This window comes from Cervus canadensis, chromosome 13 (assembly GCF_019320065.1).
Source record: "Cervus canadensis isolate Bull #8, Minnesota chromosome 13, ASM1932006v1, whole genome shotgun sequence".
NCBI lineage: Eukaryota > Metazoa > Chordata > Mammalia > Artiodactyla > Cervidae > Cervus > Cervus canadensis.
In genome coordinates, this window is record NC_057398.1 from 49,347,980 (window position 1) to 49,364,242 (window position 16,263).

The following is a 16,263-nucleotide window of genomic DNA, read 5'->3' on the forward strand; positions in this document are numbered from 1 at the left end:
CTCGCTGTTTATTATTTTCTCCACTGGAGCCTTGCAGAGTTACACATGTGTGAAGTGGGGTTCTTTGGGAAGCTCTTCTTTCTCTTTTTAGCAATGTTACTGACTTTCTGAACCAGAAACTGGTGTCAAGACACCTGGGCGCTGGCCGCCTTTGCTCCCCCTGAGTCATGGAGCTCAGAGGCCCCGGGAGCCGCCCTGCGGGTTCCCAGCTACCTCGAACAGCCAAAGGGAAGCGTTGTAAGCAATTAATCACACAGTTAGCTCGTCTTTTTGCCACTGGCAATGATTGACCCTCTAGAAGTGCCCAGTGGATTTTCTTCCAGTCTCTTATGCCTCAGAGGAGAAAACCATTCATTTTTTTTTTTAAAAAAGGAAAGAAAGAAAAAAGCTTGTACACAGAAGTACAAAGTGAATATCTAAGGTTCACCTGTTCGATGACAATATACAGAGCACCCATGTGTATGTGTTACCGCTTCATCAGTTCTCTCTCTAACCTGGTGGGGTGGCCAGTGGGAGGTTATCATGCCCAGTTTACAGATGAGAACACTGAGGCAGGGGAGGTTCAAAGACTTGCTCACAGCTGCAGCTGGGAAGCGGCAGAGCAAGGGATCATTCTAGCTCCAAAACCTAGGTCGTGTGCCTTTTGGAAACAAAATCCAATGCTGTGGCCTGCCTCAGAGGCAGAGAGGACTTAGGACAGACTCAAGGTGGAGGAGGCGAGTACAGAGAATCTGTGGGGCAGAAACAGCGGCAGGCGTAGCAGGGCCAACGGGAAGGGAAGCTGCAGGAAGGCCAGCTGCCGTGGATGAAGTGGGGTTGTGAGGAGCTGTCTTCAGGAGGCCTGCTTGTCTGAGACAGTTCAGGCTCTGCTGCGGCTATCAGGAGGGGAGCAGAGCGCTCAGCAGCCTGCAAATTCGTCTTGCTTCAAGCGACTTTGACTGGGTTTCTGATGGGTGACGTTGGATGTGGTCGCCCTCCTCCTGAGCCATGGGGGACCTCTCGCAGCTGCAAGCCTAGCTAATGGTGGTGCCCTCTCCGGGGACCCGCTCAGCAAGCACTGGCTGAGTATCTGGTGGAGCTAGGTGCAGGGGCTCCTGGGTCTCTGGAGGGTTACACCCACCCAGAGGAAAAGTGGGGAGCGGGTGTGCCCAGGGCACCTTGGGAACACCCCACTCAGAGGAACGGCTTCTGGGGAAAGGGTCTCTGAGCTGCCTAGGTGTTAGCGGAATCCTTTGCTTCTGCACCCATGCTTGTGAAAAATCCCTGGTGGCTGAAAGTGTTGAGGGCAGGTGGGGAGGGATTTATGGAGCCAGGAGTTGCCTGCAGAATCTCACAGTCCTGAGAGAAGGTGTGTTTGTGTGTGTGTGTGTATGTTTAGTGACTCAGTCGTGTCTGATTCTTTGTGACCCTATGACTATAGCCCACCAGGCTCCTCTGTCTGGGATTTTCCAGGTAACTGGAGTGGGTTGCCATTCACCTCTCCAGGGGATCTTCCCAACCCAGGGATGGAATCCAGGTCTCCTGCATTGCAGATTATTTACCATCTGAGCAACCAGCAAAGCCCGAAGCTGTTTAGTGATCTGCAGATACCCTCCGTGTGTGAGTGGGGGAGGGGCACCAGGCCTGGAAACCTCCTGCTACGTGTGAGGCAGCCCTCTAGCAAAAGGGCATCTGCTCCCCCAGGTCGCTACCCTGTTTTCCTCTACCCACCCCGACTTCTGTGGAGAGACACAGCCTTGGTTTGGAGGGGCAAGCGGTGGCTCGAAAGAAGACAGGAAGCAGGCCCCAGAGGGCAATGTGGGTCGAGCTGAGAAGATGGTGTTGACCCTGGGCAGCCCGCCCTCCTGTAGCAGGCGCTGGACTGGAACTCTGCTCCGACGCCACTGCCGGGCCCACTCCCCCCTCAGTGGACGAGAAAGAGGCCACGAGGAGGGAGAGAGCAAGGCCAGGCCCTGAGGAGTGTGCAGAGGGTGAATGAAGGGGGAGCTGAGGATATCATTCCCCTTCTGAGATTTTTGGGGTGTACTGCTGGGAGCCCCCCAAGGAGAACCTTAGGCACCTTTAATCTCCAGCCCTCCCCTCCCAGCAGTCTGTGATTATCGGCAGAGAGGAGCAGGTCAGGAGCTGGAAGGCCTTGTAAGCCCCAAGTCACCTGTTGCCGCCTGACAGCAGGGGTGTTTTCCACTCCAGGAGGCAGGGCCGGCTTCCCGGGAGGAGTGAGAGCGTGCAGTCCCCGAGGGCCTTCAAAGGGGCCCCACGCTTGCTACATGCTCTGCCTCCCCATCCTGATATTCTTAACAAGTTCTGGACCCAGGGCCCGAATTTTACTTTGCACTGAACCCTGTGTATCATACAGCTGATCTTGACAGCAGCTGTGGGTGGGGTGGCCAGAGGCCCCCTCATCCCCTAGCCTTGGCTCTGGGTCCCTGCTTTCCCGTTTTCATCTTCCTCCTCGTCTCCACCAGTCCTCTTTGCCTGTTTGATGGCCCGGCTTTGAGGTCATCCCGTTTAGCCCTTTTATTTGTCTTACGGCAATGTTCCATGCAGCACAAGGCGGATAACTGGCTGGGGGAACCAGCCGGAGGGCAGCGTTTGCCCAGGAGCCGTTAGCATCACTGGGAAGCTTGGAGTCTGGTTAAGATAAACACAGAATCAGAGACGCTGCCCAGGCTTCCTCCCTGGGGCCCCAGCAGCCCCACCGGCCAGTGGATCGTTTCCGCACTGGGCTTTCAAGGGCTCCGGGTGATTCGAGTCCAGGCCAGAGTGGGGGTGAGGAGCAGCTTTCCTGGCCAAGGCTGCCCCGGGTGCTCTGAGGCTCCGTGTGTTGGGTGGAGGGGTCACTGATAGGGAGTAAACTCACATCTGCCCTGAGGCCTGGAATCTTTGGGCAAAGATGCAGAGGGAAAAGTGAGACAGAATGTGTTAGGCCCCGAGCCTTCCAAAGGCACCTAGTGGCTGGAGAGGGCTTGGTGCGTGTCTGCCAGGTTCTGAAACTCTCTTTCCGGGTGACTTCTGACACCTCAAGCTTGAAGAGGGTTGGGGTTTTGTTGTTGTTGGGTTTTTTTTCTCCCGCTGCAAATCCCTCTCCACATTCTCTGAATATTTGAGCTCCTGTCAAGTCAGGTATGAAGGGAGGGAACTGGCCAGAGCAGTGTCAGAGCACCACACATCTCTTGAGTCTTAAAGGACCAGTGTCTGCCCGCTGGGGCTGGCTGTTTCCCGATCCTTCTGGACTTCTCTGAGTGCATTAGGGTTCTGTGCCTTTTCCCGTGCAGCCAGAGTAGAGAACAAAACCCCACCTCTCACAGAGCGAGGTCAGGGCTGCAGCAAACATCAGCGGAAGGCCTTCCTGCCCTGCACACAGGTAAGAAAACAGAGCAAAACCCAGACCAGTGCTTATTTAGCCCAGGCATGCAGGCAGTCATCTAGGGATTTGTGGAGCCAGGTTGTCCAAGCCTACGAAAAACCTTACTTCCATTCTGCAGTTGACTTACATACAGCACAGAATCAAGGTGAGAGATGTGCACCTCTGCGCCCCCACCCCCACCCCCCTGCCACCCTGCTTGACAGGCCATCAGCTTTGTGGGGCTTAATTTCCCCTTGGAATGCCACCCAAGAACACCCCAAGTACAGAATCCTAGCCACAGTCTAGGAATGATTAGCCGGTCTGATCTGACTCATGGGTGAGCCCCGGGTCACCTGCTGGCTGAGCTTGAAGTGGCCGCTGCCCAGCTCCGGAATGAGACCTGTCCAGGGTTTTGGTGGCCGGTCGTGGAGCATCTCCCAAACACTCTGGGCCCCTCTGTTGAAGAAGCATCCTGAACAACCCTTCCCCCTGAGCAGCCTTGTGCCTTGGCCACCCATGGGAACCACCGTGTAGAAATCTTGTCCTTCCTGCCCAGTTTTCTATCCCTGTCACCTTGTCCAGCGTGCTCTGGGCTGGAAGGGGCCCTGCTTGTGGGTAGACACCGCTGTTGTTAGCTTGGTGTGAGGTTCCCAGGGTGAACTGGCACCTGTGGGCTGGGAGGAAAATGGAATGACTGGGAAACAATTCAACTAGTAAGATTCTTCAGACAGAGGAAAGACTCCTGTCCACCATGGGGTGGTTTGAAGATGAGAAATGAGGCCATAAAGTGCCCGGCCCAGCTCCTGTCACATAGTGAGAGCCCATAAGTGATGAGTCAGGAGTGCGCACACCAGGCCCAGTGCTGGGGGAGCTGGCGCCCATCCTGTTGCACGTCTAGGGAAATGAGCCCTCCTGGTGAGGTGACAGACGATGCCAGCTTGCAGGCAGTTTCTGAGAGCCGTCCCCTTTGCTCTGTCACGCTCAGCAGACTGGCGAGGAACACCCGGGCTTATCCGTTTAGTTAAGCCAGTTCCAGATCCGCTTGTGAGTAAGGAGTACATTAGAGCTGAGCTTGCCTGAGTCAGCTAGTGGACTCCTCAGATTGACATATGAGGACCCTGCCGCCCAGAGAGGTCAGGGGGCGTGTCAGGCAGGTGGAGCTTTGGGGGTGTTCCAGGGAGGGTCAGCAGAGGGTGTCCAGATAGTCCTGGTGACTGGGAGGTGATGGAGGACCGGGACCAGCAAGATGAGCAGGCAGCCAGCGCTGCCCTGGAGGAGGGACCAGGCACCCTTGGCCACACCACCTTCAAGGCCTGTGAGGGCTGCCTGTGTGTCTGACAAAGCTGGGCTCAAGAAACTCGAGACCTGGGGCTGTGGTCTGATTCCAGCGACGGATGCTCTTGAGGCTCTCCCCGGAGAGAAAAGGTGATCAACTCCTCGAGATGAAATTCTTCCAGATTGTCGGGCTGTTCTCCTGTCTTGCTGGCCTCCTGTCTTGGTTTGGGGGAGAGGCCTGGCATCCACTTCTGAGGACTGTGGCTTCCTCCAGCAAGGGGCTCAGAGGGAGACTGCTAGCCCCCCGCCTGCCTTCTGGAACTGGCTGCCTGGGACATGGCTTCTACCTGGAGCAGGTGGTTCCTGGATGGGTGCTGGGCTCTCTGGCATCATCGTAGGGGAACCGATTCTCTGCGACCTCCCACCTTTCTGTTCTCTCCGCTCCTATGGGCTGGGGGTGGGGGGCGCCATGATCACCCTGCAGCCTCCTTTCCTGGGCCTGGACCGGGATCTGCTTTTCTGTTTAATGTTTGGCAGCGACCTTAGGCACGGCCTGGGTGCTGCTATTTAAAACCACAGGAAAATCCCCTGCGTGCTGCTGCCAGCGCAGTTGAGAAATCCCCTGGTGTGCACACCCGGCCCAGTGGAATATTCCACCTTGGAAGGGGCGGGCTCTCTGGCCTTGGCCACGTGGGGCCCATTTTCACGTTGAAGAATTGCTTCCTTGTGGAGGAGGTGTGGGAAAAGGGAAGCTGCCCAGAAAAACGCCCCGTTTACTCAGAGCTCAGTCATGCTGGGAGGCTCTTGGGTCCCATAAGCTGTCAGAGGACCCTGCCCTGGAGCACCCTTCTCCTTTTTGGACCCCTGGACGTAGAGGATTCACAGCTCAGATGCCCCTGCTGGGCCAGAGCCTGGCTTTTCTCAGCCAGCATCAGTTCCCTCCTGTCTCCTGCGTCTCAGGCCCACTGCCCGGTGGGTCCCAGGGGGTCCCCAAAGAGCTGCCTCCCAACAGGGTGGGTCTGGCCCAGCCCCAGCTCCATGGCCTTTATTCTTTAGTAAACTTAGCTCCAGACTGACTATTCCCGGGGTGACTTCCAGGACACTCTTCCTTGAACTCAGACCGCTAAGACTCTTCCACAAACACCTCTGTGCCTGTGAACTCCTAATGGCTTTACCTCCTGGGATCAGAGGAAGCTATGTGTTATTCCCATTTTACAGGTGAGATAATAGGGCCTCAGGGAGGGTCCAGAACATGTCCCAGGTCAGTGAGGACTGGATGGAGCCAGGACTCAGGCCCAGGGCAGCCTGTCTCCCCCATACCACAGTCCCCTGAGTCCAACCATCTCAGCCCCTACTCATGCTTATCAACCACTGCTTCCAGCTCTCGTTCCCAGCACACATGGCCCAGTTGCTCTAAATCTTGATCCTGGGCCTCTGTTCCCACAGGCCCTGCTGCCTGCAGGAGTCTTCTGCCCCCTCGAGGCTGCCCCTAGACCGCCTCTAGGGGTCAGCCTCCATCACAGCCTTCCTTCCCAGCAGACCTCAGTCTTTGCATCACCCCACCTCCAGCCCCACCCTGGCAGCTGACAGTCCTCCCTGGGTCCTCTACTATCACCACATCTGCAAATCTAGTATGAGATGACACGCTGCAGTGGGGTGATCGGGGCCTCTCGTCTTCCTCTGAGGGGCCCTTGATCTTGGGATGTGAGTGGGGTCATTTTTCAGAGAATTACTAGAGTGTCCACAGGACCAAAGAGCATGGGGGACCAGTTGTCCATCTCTCCCTAGACAGATGAGAAAACTGAGGCCCCAAGAGGGTTTGTGAAGAAGGGCAATGTGGGGGGACTTCCCTGGTGGTCCAGTGGTTAAGAACCCAACTCTCAGTATGAGAGATGCAGGTTCGATCCCTGGTCAGGGAACCAAGATCCCACATGCCATGGAGCAACTAAGCCCTCAAGGCCAAAAAAGAAAAAGGTCAGTGCGGGTTTAGTTGACCCCTTATGAGTGAGTGGTGTGGGATGGGGTCAGCTCAGCCCTGGATGGAGAACACTCTACCTTCCCCTGCCTCCGACCTGGCTCTGAACCTGTGGGACCCTCGTCCCCTCTGAGCTTTGTTGCAGGAGAGTGACCAGAGGATGGTGATCACTTGCACTTTTCTTTTGGACCCACCTAAATGTCTTCCCCCTGGGTCAAACAGGCCATCACTTGGTTGGTTGTCTCATGTAACTAGATTTTACCATTGCTGCCCTCATGCATTGTCTGCCCTGAGTACTTATGCAGCCTTCTGGGTGCTTAGATAAGAAACACTTAATTTCCTTAGCCTTCTTCGGTGATCTCCATCAAAAGGATCTAGGAAAAACACCCTTGTCGATGAGCCCAGCCCTCTGTCATGTGGCCTGGCAGAGCACTGCCCTCACTTAAGGATAGAGTAGGTCTTGACGGTAGAGCGATAGTTTCTGGGATGGGGCAAACATTGCCAGGTTCGCGTAGAGAAGAATTTTTCTCCTTAAACAGATTTCAACTTGAAAACTTGATGACAGAAGTAGCTGAGTCTCACCATGGAGGAAAAAAACAAAGGAGACCAATTTAACCTTGATTTAACCTTGGGGAGTCCGTTCAGCATCCTCTGGGCGGCTGCTGGCAGACGGTACAGGACGGGGAAGGAGGAGCTGCCTCTCCAGGGTACCCTGTCCAGGCAGGACCCCCTCTTCTGCAGAATTCCCAGCTTCCCCTTCCCAGCACAGAGTCTTGGGGGTTTACTCTCTGTGGTTTTGCTGGTTCAGGGATCCGCTTCTCAGGAACTTGAAATGTTTCTCATCACCCCCTTCAGGGGCTCGAGTCTGGGGACACTTGATCTTCAGGTCTACAACCCATTCTTATTAAAGTTCATTTAGAGATATTTTTATACAGGGAAATGTTTATTGATGGGGATAAAAATGATTTTTTAAAAAAAGTAGTCCTATATAGGTGAGGGTTTAAATGCTGCTGTGTTACTTACTTGTCTGAGGCTGGGGTTCTGCAAATCGAAATGACAATGATTACCATGCTTGCTGAGAAAATAAAATAAGGTGCTCAATAAAGGTTAGTTCTCTTTTCTGCCCAAGGAGCCCCTCCTATACACAGAGAGAGAGAGACACACACACACAGTTTTCATTTAAGAAACGTCCTGAGAAGGAGAAGTACAGTGGAGAGGGAGTCTCACGGGCTTGCTCACCCCGGTGTGCACCAGAGCCTTGGTGGCACTGCAGTCCCGGGGAATTCCCTTTAAAGTCGCCTCATACTTCTCACAGGCGAGAGCTGCCTTTGCTGCCGCCGCCTGTGCCAGTGCGGAGTGAGATGGCATGCTGCCGCGGGGCAACCACAGCCTCACTGGTCTTCCCCTTATGAGCCCTTGCTGTTGGGATGAGAGAGGTCATTTTCCAGAGTCCTAGAGTATCCACTGATCCAAAGAGCCTGGGGAGCAACTAAACCCTCCCTCGACAGATGAAGAAACTGAAGCCCCGAGAGGGGCACAAAGAAGGGCAGTACTGGTTTAGTTGTCCCCTGATAGGAGACTGGCATGGGATGGGGTCAGCCCTGGATGGAGAATCTCTGCCCTCCCTGTCCTCTGTTCTCACAGTGCGTCAGAGCCTGTCCCCTTGATTCGGGGTATTTTGCTCATCCTGTTTGTACAAGGGGGCAAAGCCCCCTAGATATATGCCACGTAGATGTTGGAGGTGAGGTCCTCAGAGCTGCCTCTTTGGGGTATGGCACTCACCTCTCGTCCTGTGGCCAGAGCTTACCTGGCTTTGAATTCATCCTCACCAGAAAGTAGTAGTTCTGCTTCTAACATAGAGTTTTTTGTTTGCTTGTTTCTAGAGCAAATCATGGAGGAAAATAAAAAACATGGTGCACTGGTCTCCCTTTGTCATGTCCTTCAAGAAGAAGTACCCCTGGATCCAGCTGGCAGGACACGCAGGTAGCTGCAGCTCTCCCGGGACGTCTGGCTCCCTGGGGAGGCGACCAACACGTGTTGGGGGTGGCCCTGGATATTCCGGGAGTTCAAGGTTCCGAACAGAGATGCTCTCCAAGAGAAGGGCCCTAACACTGCCTTGAAAATGCACATGACAATCGCCCTCTCCATAGTCTGCATCACCCCTTCACAGATCACACATCTCTCCCTTCAGACTCTGTCTCTTTCAATCTCTTTCTCTCAATCTCGCTTTCATTTTAACTCAATAAAACAAAGTCATCCATCTTTTTAGCTCGCCTGCCATTTGTCACCCTGGGCAAAGAGACAAAGCTAAGTGCTTCCCTGAGTGCCTGTTGTATGCTCACCTCACCGTGCTCCTCGGGGTAACAGCGCGAATGCAGATACAGTGTCTGCCCCAGAGACTCGTAGCTGGTGGGAGAGACGGGCAGGTCACTCCACGAGTGTTAGGACGGTGTGGAGTGCTGGTTGCAGTGGCCAGGCCCTGGGCTAGCTGTGAGGTCTCCAGGTGGCCCTCAGTGACAGGGGAGGACATCTAGAGCTGTCTAGCCCACTAGCCGTGGCCCTTTGTCATGCATCGTCCTTTGTAATGATGATCCATCCATCATCAGGGGAGTTTTCAGCGGCTGCCTTTGGGCTTCAGAGCAGCGCAAGGTCTGACATTTTTTTTATATCCTCAACCACGTTGGCCTAGCTCAAGGCAGGCCAATGGACATCCTTCCTCAATATTTGCCTGAGGGTGTGGCTCAGAAATGTGGAGTCCCCAGGTTTTCTCCCTGTCCTGGCACTAAGTCCCATCCTATCAGGGCTTCTCCACTGAGAGTGGAGACACCTTCGTGGCTGGTAAGGGTTGATGGTGGGGTGGGGGGTAGAAATTGCATAGAGCGTGGTGCGTAGGTCCTGCCCAGAACCTCTGCTAGTCTTGCTCACCCTCCAGCTGTGAGCACTGCTCTGCTTCCAACTTCAGAGGAGGAGCCTGGGGTCTGGGAAGTCGGGGAACCAGCCCAGAGTTGCCGTCTGGGTGTGGGGGAGACTGGGACTTGCCCCCAGTCCCCTTAAAGGGCCCGTTCTGCCAGCGGGGACCTGGGCACACCCTGAGCCCTATGCTTAGCCAACCCCGCAGCATCCCCTGTGATGGAGGGGTGTGTGTGCCACAGGGGGAGGTCAGGGCGGGGAGGGCCCGGGCCAGAGACCCAGGGTCTCCTCCACCTCGCTCTGCAGGGAGCTTCAAGGCGGCTGCCAACGGCAGGATCCTGAAGAAGCACTGTGAGTCGGAGCAGCGCTGCCTGGACAGGCTGATGGGCGACGTGCTGAAGCCCTTCGTGCCTGCCTACCACGGGGACGTGGTCAAGGACGGGGAGCGCTACAACCAGATGGACGACCTGCTGGCTGACTTCGACTCGCCGTGTGTGATGGACTGCAAGATGGGCGTCAGGTGAGCCAGGCTTCTGGGACGGGGCCCGCCCGCTGCTCGGCACCCAGCTGGCCGGGCAGCAGATCCTGGGCACGGCGGCGCTCAGGGATCCCAGGAGGCGGAGGCTTTCTGGGTGGTCCCTGAGGCCTCATGTGTGTGAGGAGGGGCCAGGGGTCTGGGTGGACCCCAACCCCGGTCATCTTGCATATGTGCGGAGGGGACAGGGAGGCTGGCTCTGCCCAGGACGACCCCTTTCCTTCTCCAGTGAGCCAGGGGCCGAGGGGACCTGGAGGAGTGCGGAGCCTCCCCACAGAGAGGGCTGCCCGTTTGGTCAGGCGGGATTGCTGGGGCGAGCAGGGGGGCGGCTTCCTGTTACACGGGCTACAAGAGGGGCGACGGGAGGGAGGCTCTTCTTATCCCATTCTCCTGCCCCGCCCCCTGACAGCAGGCACCGGCTTGCTGCCTTCTGGACGGGCTGGTGGTGGCCCCAGCCTGGCAGCTGCGTGTTCCTGGGTCAGGGGCAGGACACATGGCCAGATGTGTATGTGGGCAGCCTGTGTGTGGAATTGGGGCCCCCCACCCCACCCCAGACTCTGCCCAGACAGGACCCAGGAGGGAAGGAGACAGGAGGAGTGGGCTGGAGGAGACAGGGTGGTGAGCAGAGCCCAGAGGGCCTGAGACCTGGCCGCCGTCCCCACTTTGCTGGTCGGGTTTTCTCATCTCTTGGACTCTGACCATCTCACCTCAGGAGTCACAGGGTAACTCCTTCTCCCCAGCAGGGCAGCGGGTGGGGAAGTCCCCGCAGGCCTCAGAGAGCCGCCCCACTGCAGGTGCCTAGAGGAGGCGGCCAGACGCCGGCTCCTCCATCCCACCCGCTGCCCGCTGGGGAGACCAGGCTCCCAGCCGCAGAGCTCACAGCTGGAGCCTGTGTTTGCTTTGGATGGTTTAAGCAGTTTTATTTCTTAAAAGAGGAGATTGAGAAAGAGGAGTGTGTGTGAGTGTGTGTGCATGCGTGCGTGTGTGCGTCCGTACAGGAGAGAAGCAGGCAAGCTGGTCAGTTTTCTTTCTCTCTTCATTCCTCCTGGGAGTTGTGTCATAAAATCAGACCCTGCAAGCTGGCCCGCTGTGTCCCCTTGGCATTGCCCCGGGGGCGGGGACGAAGGGGTGGCTAAGTATAGGTCCCAGTCTTTGCTCTGGCACTGTCCCCAGCCTTCTCCTCCCTCCATCCAGGGGTCTCACCATCTCCAGCCCACCAGGGAGGAGACAGAACGTCCCTCCAGCCACCACTTGGCCACTGCTCTTCCATCCCACCCGCTGTACAGTCAGACCACGGCCAAAAAAAAGTACACCCGGTGGGAAGAATGCCTGGCCAGTCAGTTCCGAAAGGCTGCCGGTGTGCCCGTCTTGTTCCCTGGCAGGCTGGGGGGACAGGAGCCTCGCCTCTCACCAAGGCTGCCCCTTCCCCCTGCCACCTGGAGCCTCTGTCCCATTGTACCCAGGGCTCTCGGGAGCCCCCAGCAGGGCTGAGACACAGTTAGCTCAGTCCTGGGCAGAGCTTGGAGACTGAAAGTGTGGGCAAGTGAGGGCCTGAGTGGAGGGAAAGGGATAAGTCTCCCCCAAACAAGTCCCCCTCCAGCCCCACCTTCCCTGTCTCCTGGGTCCTGAGCGTGGAGGGCCCTTCTGTGCTCCGAGTTTTGGGGACTTCTTCCAGCCGTCCTGGCAGATGGGCCTCAGGCCAGTCTGGGGCAGGAGGCCTCGGCCACCAGTGGCTTAAGGGACTCACCAGGGCCACGCAGCCAGACAGACACACCGCCCACCTCTGCAGCTGGCCTCTGACTGCCAGTCTAGCCTGGGCTGCAGCTTGGCCCTTCCCAGGGAATCTGTGGTTGTCAGAGGGAGGAGACCGGAGCCGGGGCCACCACAGACCCTGCATCCCAAGCAGGAGGGGTTCAGATTCGTCACAGACTCGTCACTGTGGTGGAAGGGCTGGTCAGCAGACTGAGCCTCAGCCACGGTGGGGCCTGAGGAGAGGGTGATGGAGGCACCTGTGGTGTCCTAACGAGGGGCATTCTTGGGACCCCGGTTCCACAAGGACATCAGCCCGCTTTGCTCTAGGGAGTTTTCTTCGATTTAACCTGTAACTCTGTGTCTGGAGAATCAGGAGTGTCTTCCTGACGTTCGGGCCAGGGGCTGGCAGGCAGAGACCGAGCTGCCTTAGCACCTCTGCCCTTGTGGAAGCAGGTTGGGGAGGGTGGTGAGCATGGGTGGCTTTGGTGTGTCACCTGTTGGCTCCCCATGAACCAGCTGCCTTCCTAAGAGGCGCCCTCCCTCTGTTTGATCTTGTGACTTTGCCCCTGGGCCTCTGCTCCTCCTCCACATGATATGGAGGCGTGACCTTCCCACAGGGGTGGACGAGGTGGGCTGGGCAAGTGTCAGGACACCTCCCAGTGGACCCCTGACCCCACCATCCAGCTCGTGACCCTGTAGGCATCTGCCCAGCCCCTTTCCTCCCTGAAAGGTGAGCAACTCTGCCCAAACTGAGCTACGCGGGCCCCTTTTTGGAGAAAGCCCCATGTGGAGAGGGATTTGACATTGAGGCTTGCTTCCTGTTTAAGGAGCTACTGAGAAACCTTTGCAGAAGTGCATCCACCCACCCGCCCTGCAGGCCTCTGCAGTGCACTCAGGAGCATTGGGATGGCAGCCACTTCCACCACACACACAAATACGCACACGGGCCAGCGTGACGCAAGTCCACGCAGAAGCCGCCTGCCCACAGCCTCTGCCCTGAAGCTGTCATCATCACTGACCTGGCTCTGCACACGGTGGTGTTTGTGTACACGGGCGTACATATAGTGGTGTGTGCATGCATGTGTGTGTGTGTAGACAACACAACCGAGGCAGACCGCCTCCTTCTGGTCATCATTCCCTGTGCTGTGCTGCGCTTAGTCGCTCAGTCGTGTCCGACTTTCTGCGACCCCATGGACTGTAGCCCGCCAGGCTCCTCCGTGCATGGGATTCTCCAGGCAAGAATTCTGGAGTGGATTGCCATGCTCTCCTCCAGGGGATCTTCCCACCCCAGGGATCAAACCCAGGTCTCCCACATTGCAGTGACTTCTTTACCGTCTGAGCCACCTGGGAAGCCCAAGAATACTAGAGTGGGTAGCCCATCCCTTCTCCAGAGGAACTTCCTGACCCAAGAATCGAACCGGGCTCTCCTGCATTGCAGGCGGGTTCTTTACCAGCGGAGCTACCTAGGAAGCCCTCATCACGCCCTGGAAGGTCCTAAATGACCAGGCCCAAGTTCACACCCAAAGATTTGCTTTTTTCTTGTTAAGAGTTGGTCCAGTGGTTCTGGAAACTTTTTAATAGATGTAGATTTGACTAGTGTGTTCTGAGTCCCACACTGGCCGGTTGGAGGTGTGGTGGGTGTCAGTGGAGCAAAGCCCCTGGGGACAGATGGCAGGTGGAAGCCAGGCCGGTTGTCACAGGCCACTGTGTGGGCAATGCCCACCCACACCGGCCCGGGGAGAAAACTTCCGTCTACTTAACTGACGCTGCAGATTTCTGTTTCAGGAAGGGTCACAGACAGCTGCTGAACTCATTGTCGGGGGTGATGGGGAGTTTGAAATAGTAGCAGGGAGGAGGGTGGGCGTCTGATATGCAGCAGGGGAGTTGACTCACCCCGTTGGCCCTGGGGTGTGCAGCAGGGGGGTGACTCACCCCATTGGCCCTGGGGGTCAAGGAGGCAGCCTGGGGCCAGGAATTCAGTGCCAGGCTGCTCAGAGTCTGTACTGTCCCTGCTTCTGTAACGTCCGCTGATTTCTAGGGAACCCCTGCCAGTTGGGCCTGCAGGCTACCCCCCCGACCCCGCGCCGCCCCGCCCTCAACACCTGTGCAGAGGGCGCGGCGGCAAACAGTTTGCTTGACTGCATCTTCTCAAGGCCTGGTGTCCGAGAGGCAGGAAGAGCCCAGCATGTCTCTTCTGTAGCAAAAGGAGCCCCGAGGCTCCCCTCTCCTCCCCTCCATCATGCTTCTCCCTCCAGCACTGTGGCTCCTTCAGAGACCGCCTTCTGGCCTGGCCTTTTTACTCAAGAAGGTGTTCTCTCTTCAGAGAGAGCCCTCAGGAGCACCAGGGAGATGGGCAGGGTAGAGGGACAGAACATGCTCCCAGACCCACACAGGTGCTGGCTTCCGAAGCCCTCGCTTCTTGGGAGCATCCCAGGCAGCCATGGGGGGCGGGGAGGCTGGGCCCTGAATGGACCTGCCCTCAGCCCCCTCCCCATCCTCCCCGCAGCAGGACGAGCTCCCAAACTGCCCTGGCTCCTCCTCCCCTGCTGGTCCTGTGAGCCTCCCCGAGAAGGAAGAGCTCCTTGGGCTTTGTCAGGCCTTCCCAGTGGTCTCAGAATAAAGTTGCCCCCATTAGGCAAGGCTGCCCTGGTCTCTGTAAAGAGCCAGGCCCAGCCCAACCCAACGTGTGCCCGCCCTGGGTGAGCCTGGCTTGGCCAAGCTGACTGCAGGCCTCGGGCAAGGCGCCAGTGGGCCTCGGTCCAGCCAGTGGCCCTCATGAGGCCTCCCTTCCCTCGCAGGACCTATCTGGAGGAGGAGCTCACTAAGGCCCGGAAGAAGCCCAGCCTCCGGAAGGACATGTACCAGAAGATGATTGAGGTGGACCCAGAGGCCCCGACCGAGGAGGAGAAAGCCCAGCGGGCCGTGACCAAGCCGCGGTACATGCAGTGGAGGGAAACCATCAGCTCCACGGCCACCCTCGGGTTCAGGATCGAGGGCATCAAGGTGAGGACTGCCAGGTGGGGCCTGAAGCTGCCTGAGCCGCCCAGCTCCTGGATGGGAAAGGACTGGGTCCTTGGATTCCACCAACATTCACCCCAGGGGTCCTTCAGAGGCTGTAAGATTCCTCCCAGTATAGACCAGGGCATGGGCAGCCAGCCCCAGGGGCAGACGTTTGGGGAAATTGGCCTACTCCTTGATCTGAGTCCGGGTAGGATGGCCATGGAGGGGGCTGGGGCCTTGGAGCAGGGGTAGCTTCTAGCCCTGCCCAGCAGTAAGCTCTCTGCCAATGACCCTGCCTTCAGTCTAGACCATGCCCAGCACTGAGTACCCACCCAGGAGGGCCCTGCCTGGATGCCAGGGCTGAGAGCTGGCTCATTCTGCCCAGGGTCCCAAAAGGAGGGCTTAGAGTGAGATGCCGGCAAGGGAGGGAGCCTGCTAGCTGCTTTGACATCCGAGTCGTCTGCCCAGGTGGGCAGGACTAGGCACTGCTCCATCCGAGTCACCAAACACCTCTGGGGAGCCTGCACCGAGGCCACCCCCCAACTTCCGAGCCACCTCATTCTCCTTTCTTTCCCCTTCACTAATCTGAGTAGGGCCTGAGAATGCTTTCCCCAGACCCCGGCTCCTAGACACTGCCCTTGCTGTTGGATCTGGCGGTCAGCTCAGACGTGCGTTTCGCCTCAAGCAGCATGGTGTGAGGTGCTGGCCCCTCGGTCTCAGGCAGCCATCCCTCTCAGTGGAGGACAGTCCCTGAGCGTTCTTGGGTATCTCTGCTCTGTCCATTCTTGGCTCATGTTGGCCAGCCCTTGCCCAGAGTAGGGCATGAATCCCGAGCAAGTGAAACCAGGGCAGCTTCCTTGCAGATGGCATTGGGTGGAAGTTTCTGCTGGGCAGTGGCCCCCGGGACAGCTGCTTTACGAGCTGAGAAAGCCCCTTGCCCCTCCCCTGTCTTCTGAAAGCAGCTTTTGCTGTGTTCTGCGTCCAGTGTTGTTATATGCACATCCTCTCCCTCCCGGCACTCCTTTTCCTTTCTGAATCTGTCTGAGGCAGTCTGCTTTCCCCTTCACCTCTCTCCATCTCAAGTTGGATCTTCTGGTCTCTGTTGTCCAGCTGTTTGGGAGCAGCCCACAGCCCGTCTTCTCGGGCTCTGAGAGAAGCCAGCTGCCTTCACCAGCTCTCCACCAGCCTCTCCCCTCCCTTAGTCCAGGAAAGGGCCCCCGCAGAGACCCTCTGTGGGGTGGGGAAGGCCCAGCCCACAGCTCTCTCACGCTGCCCAGGGTCCTGCCCGTTCTTGCAGAGGGAGCCACAGTGCCTTAAGCTCAGCTCCCGGGGTGCACAGACCCACGTCTGGGGGCTCCTGGGGGAGCCATCCTTGCTCACGCTTTGATCTTAAAGAACAGATTTCTTAATGGAGGTGCTAAATAAGCCCCACGTGTTGCCTGGTCTGCCTGGAACAGACTTAGCACCGGG

General features: G+C 57.4%; 1 protein-coding gene across 2 annotated transcripts in view; it reads left to right on the forward strand.

Annotated features, from left to right (window-relative positions):
• ITPKB (inositol-trisphosphate 3-kinase B) overlaps positions 1 to 16,263 on the forward strand; it is a 104,091-nt gene that overhangs the window by 81,396 nt on the left and 6,432 nt on the right. For both annotated transcript variants that reach the window (XM_043484549.1, XM_043484550.1), the window contains exons 3-5: positions 8,480 to 8,579; positions 9,813 to 10,026; positions 14,592 to 14,796. In XM_043484549.1, coding sequence (XP_043340484.1) covers positions 8,480 to 8,579; positions 9,813 to 10,026; positions 14,592 to 14,796 — 519 coding nt within the window. The remainder of the gene's footprint in view (positions 1 to 8,479; positions 8,580 to 9,812; positions 10,027 to 14,591; positions 14,797 to 16,263) is intronic.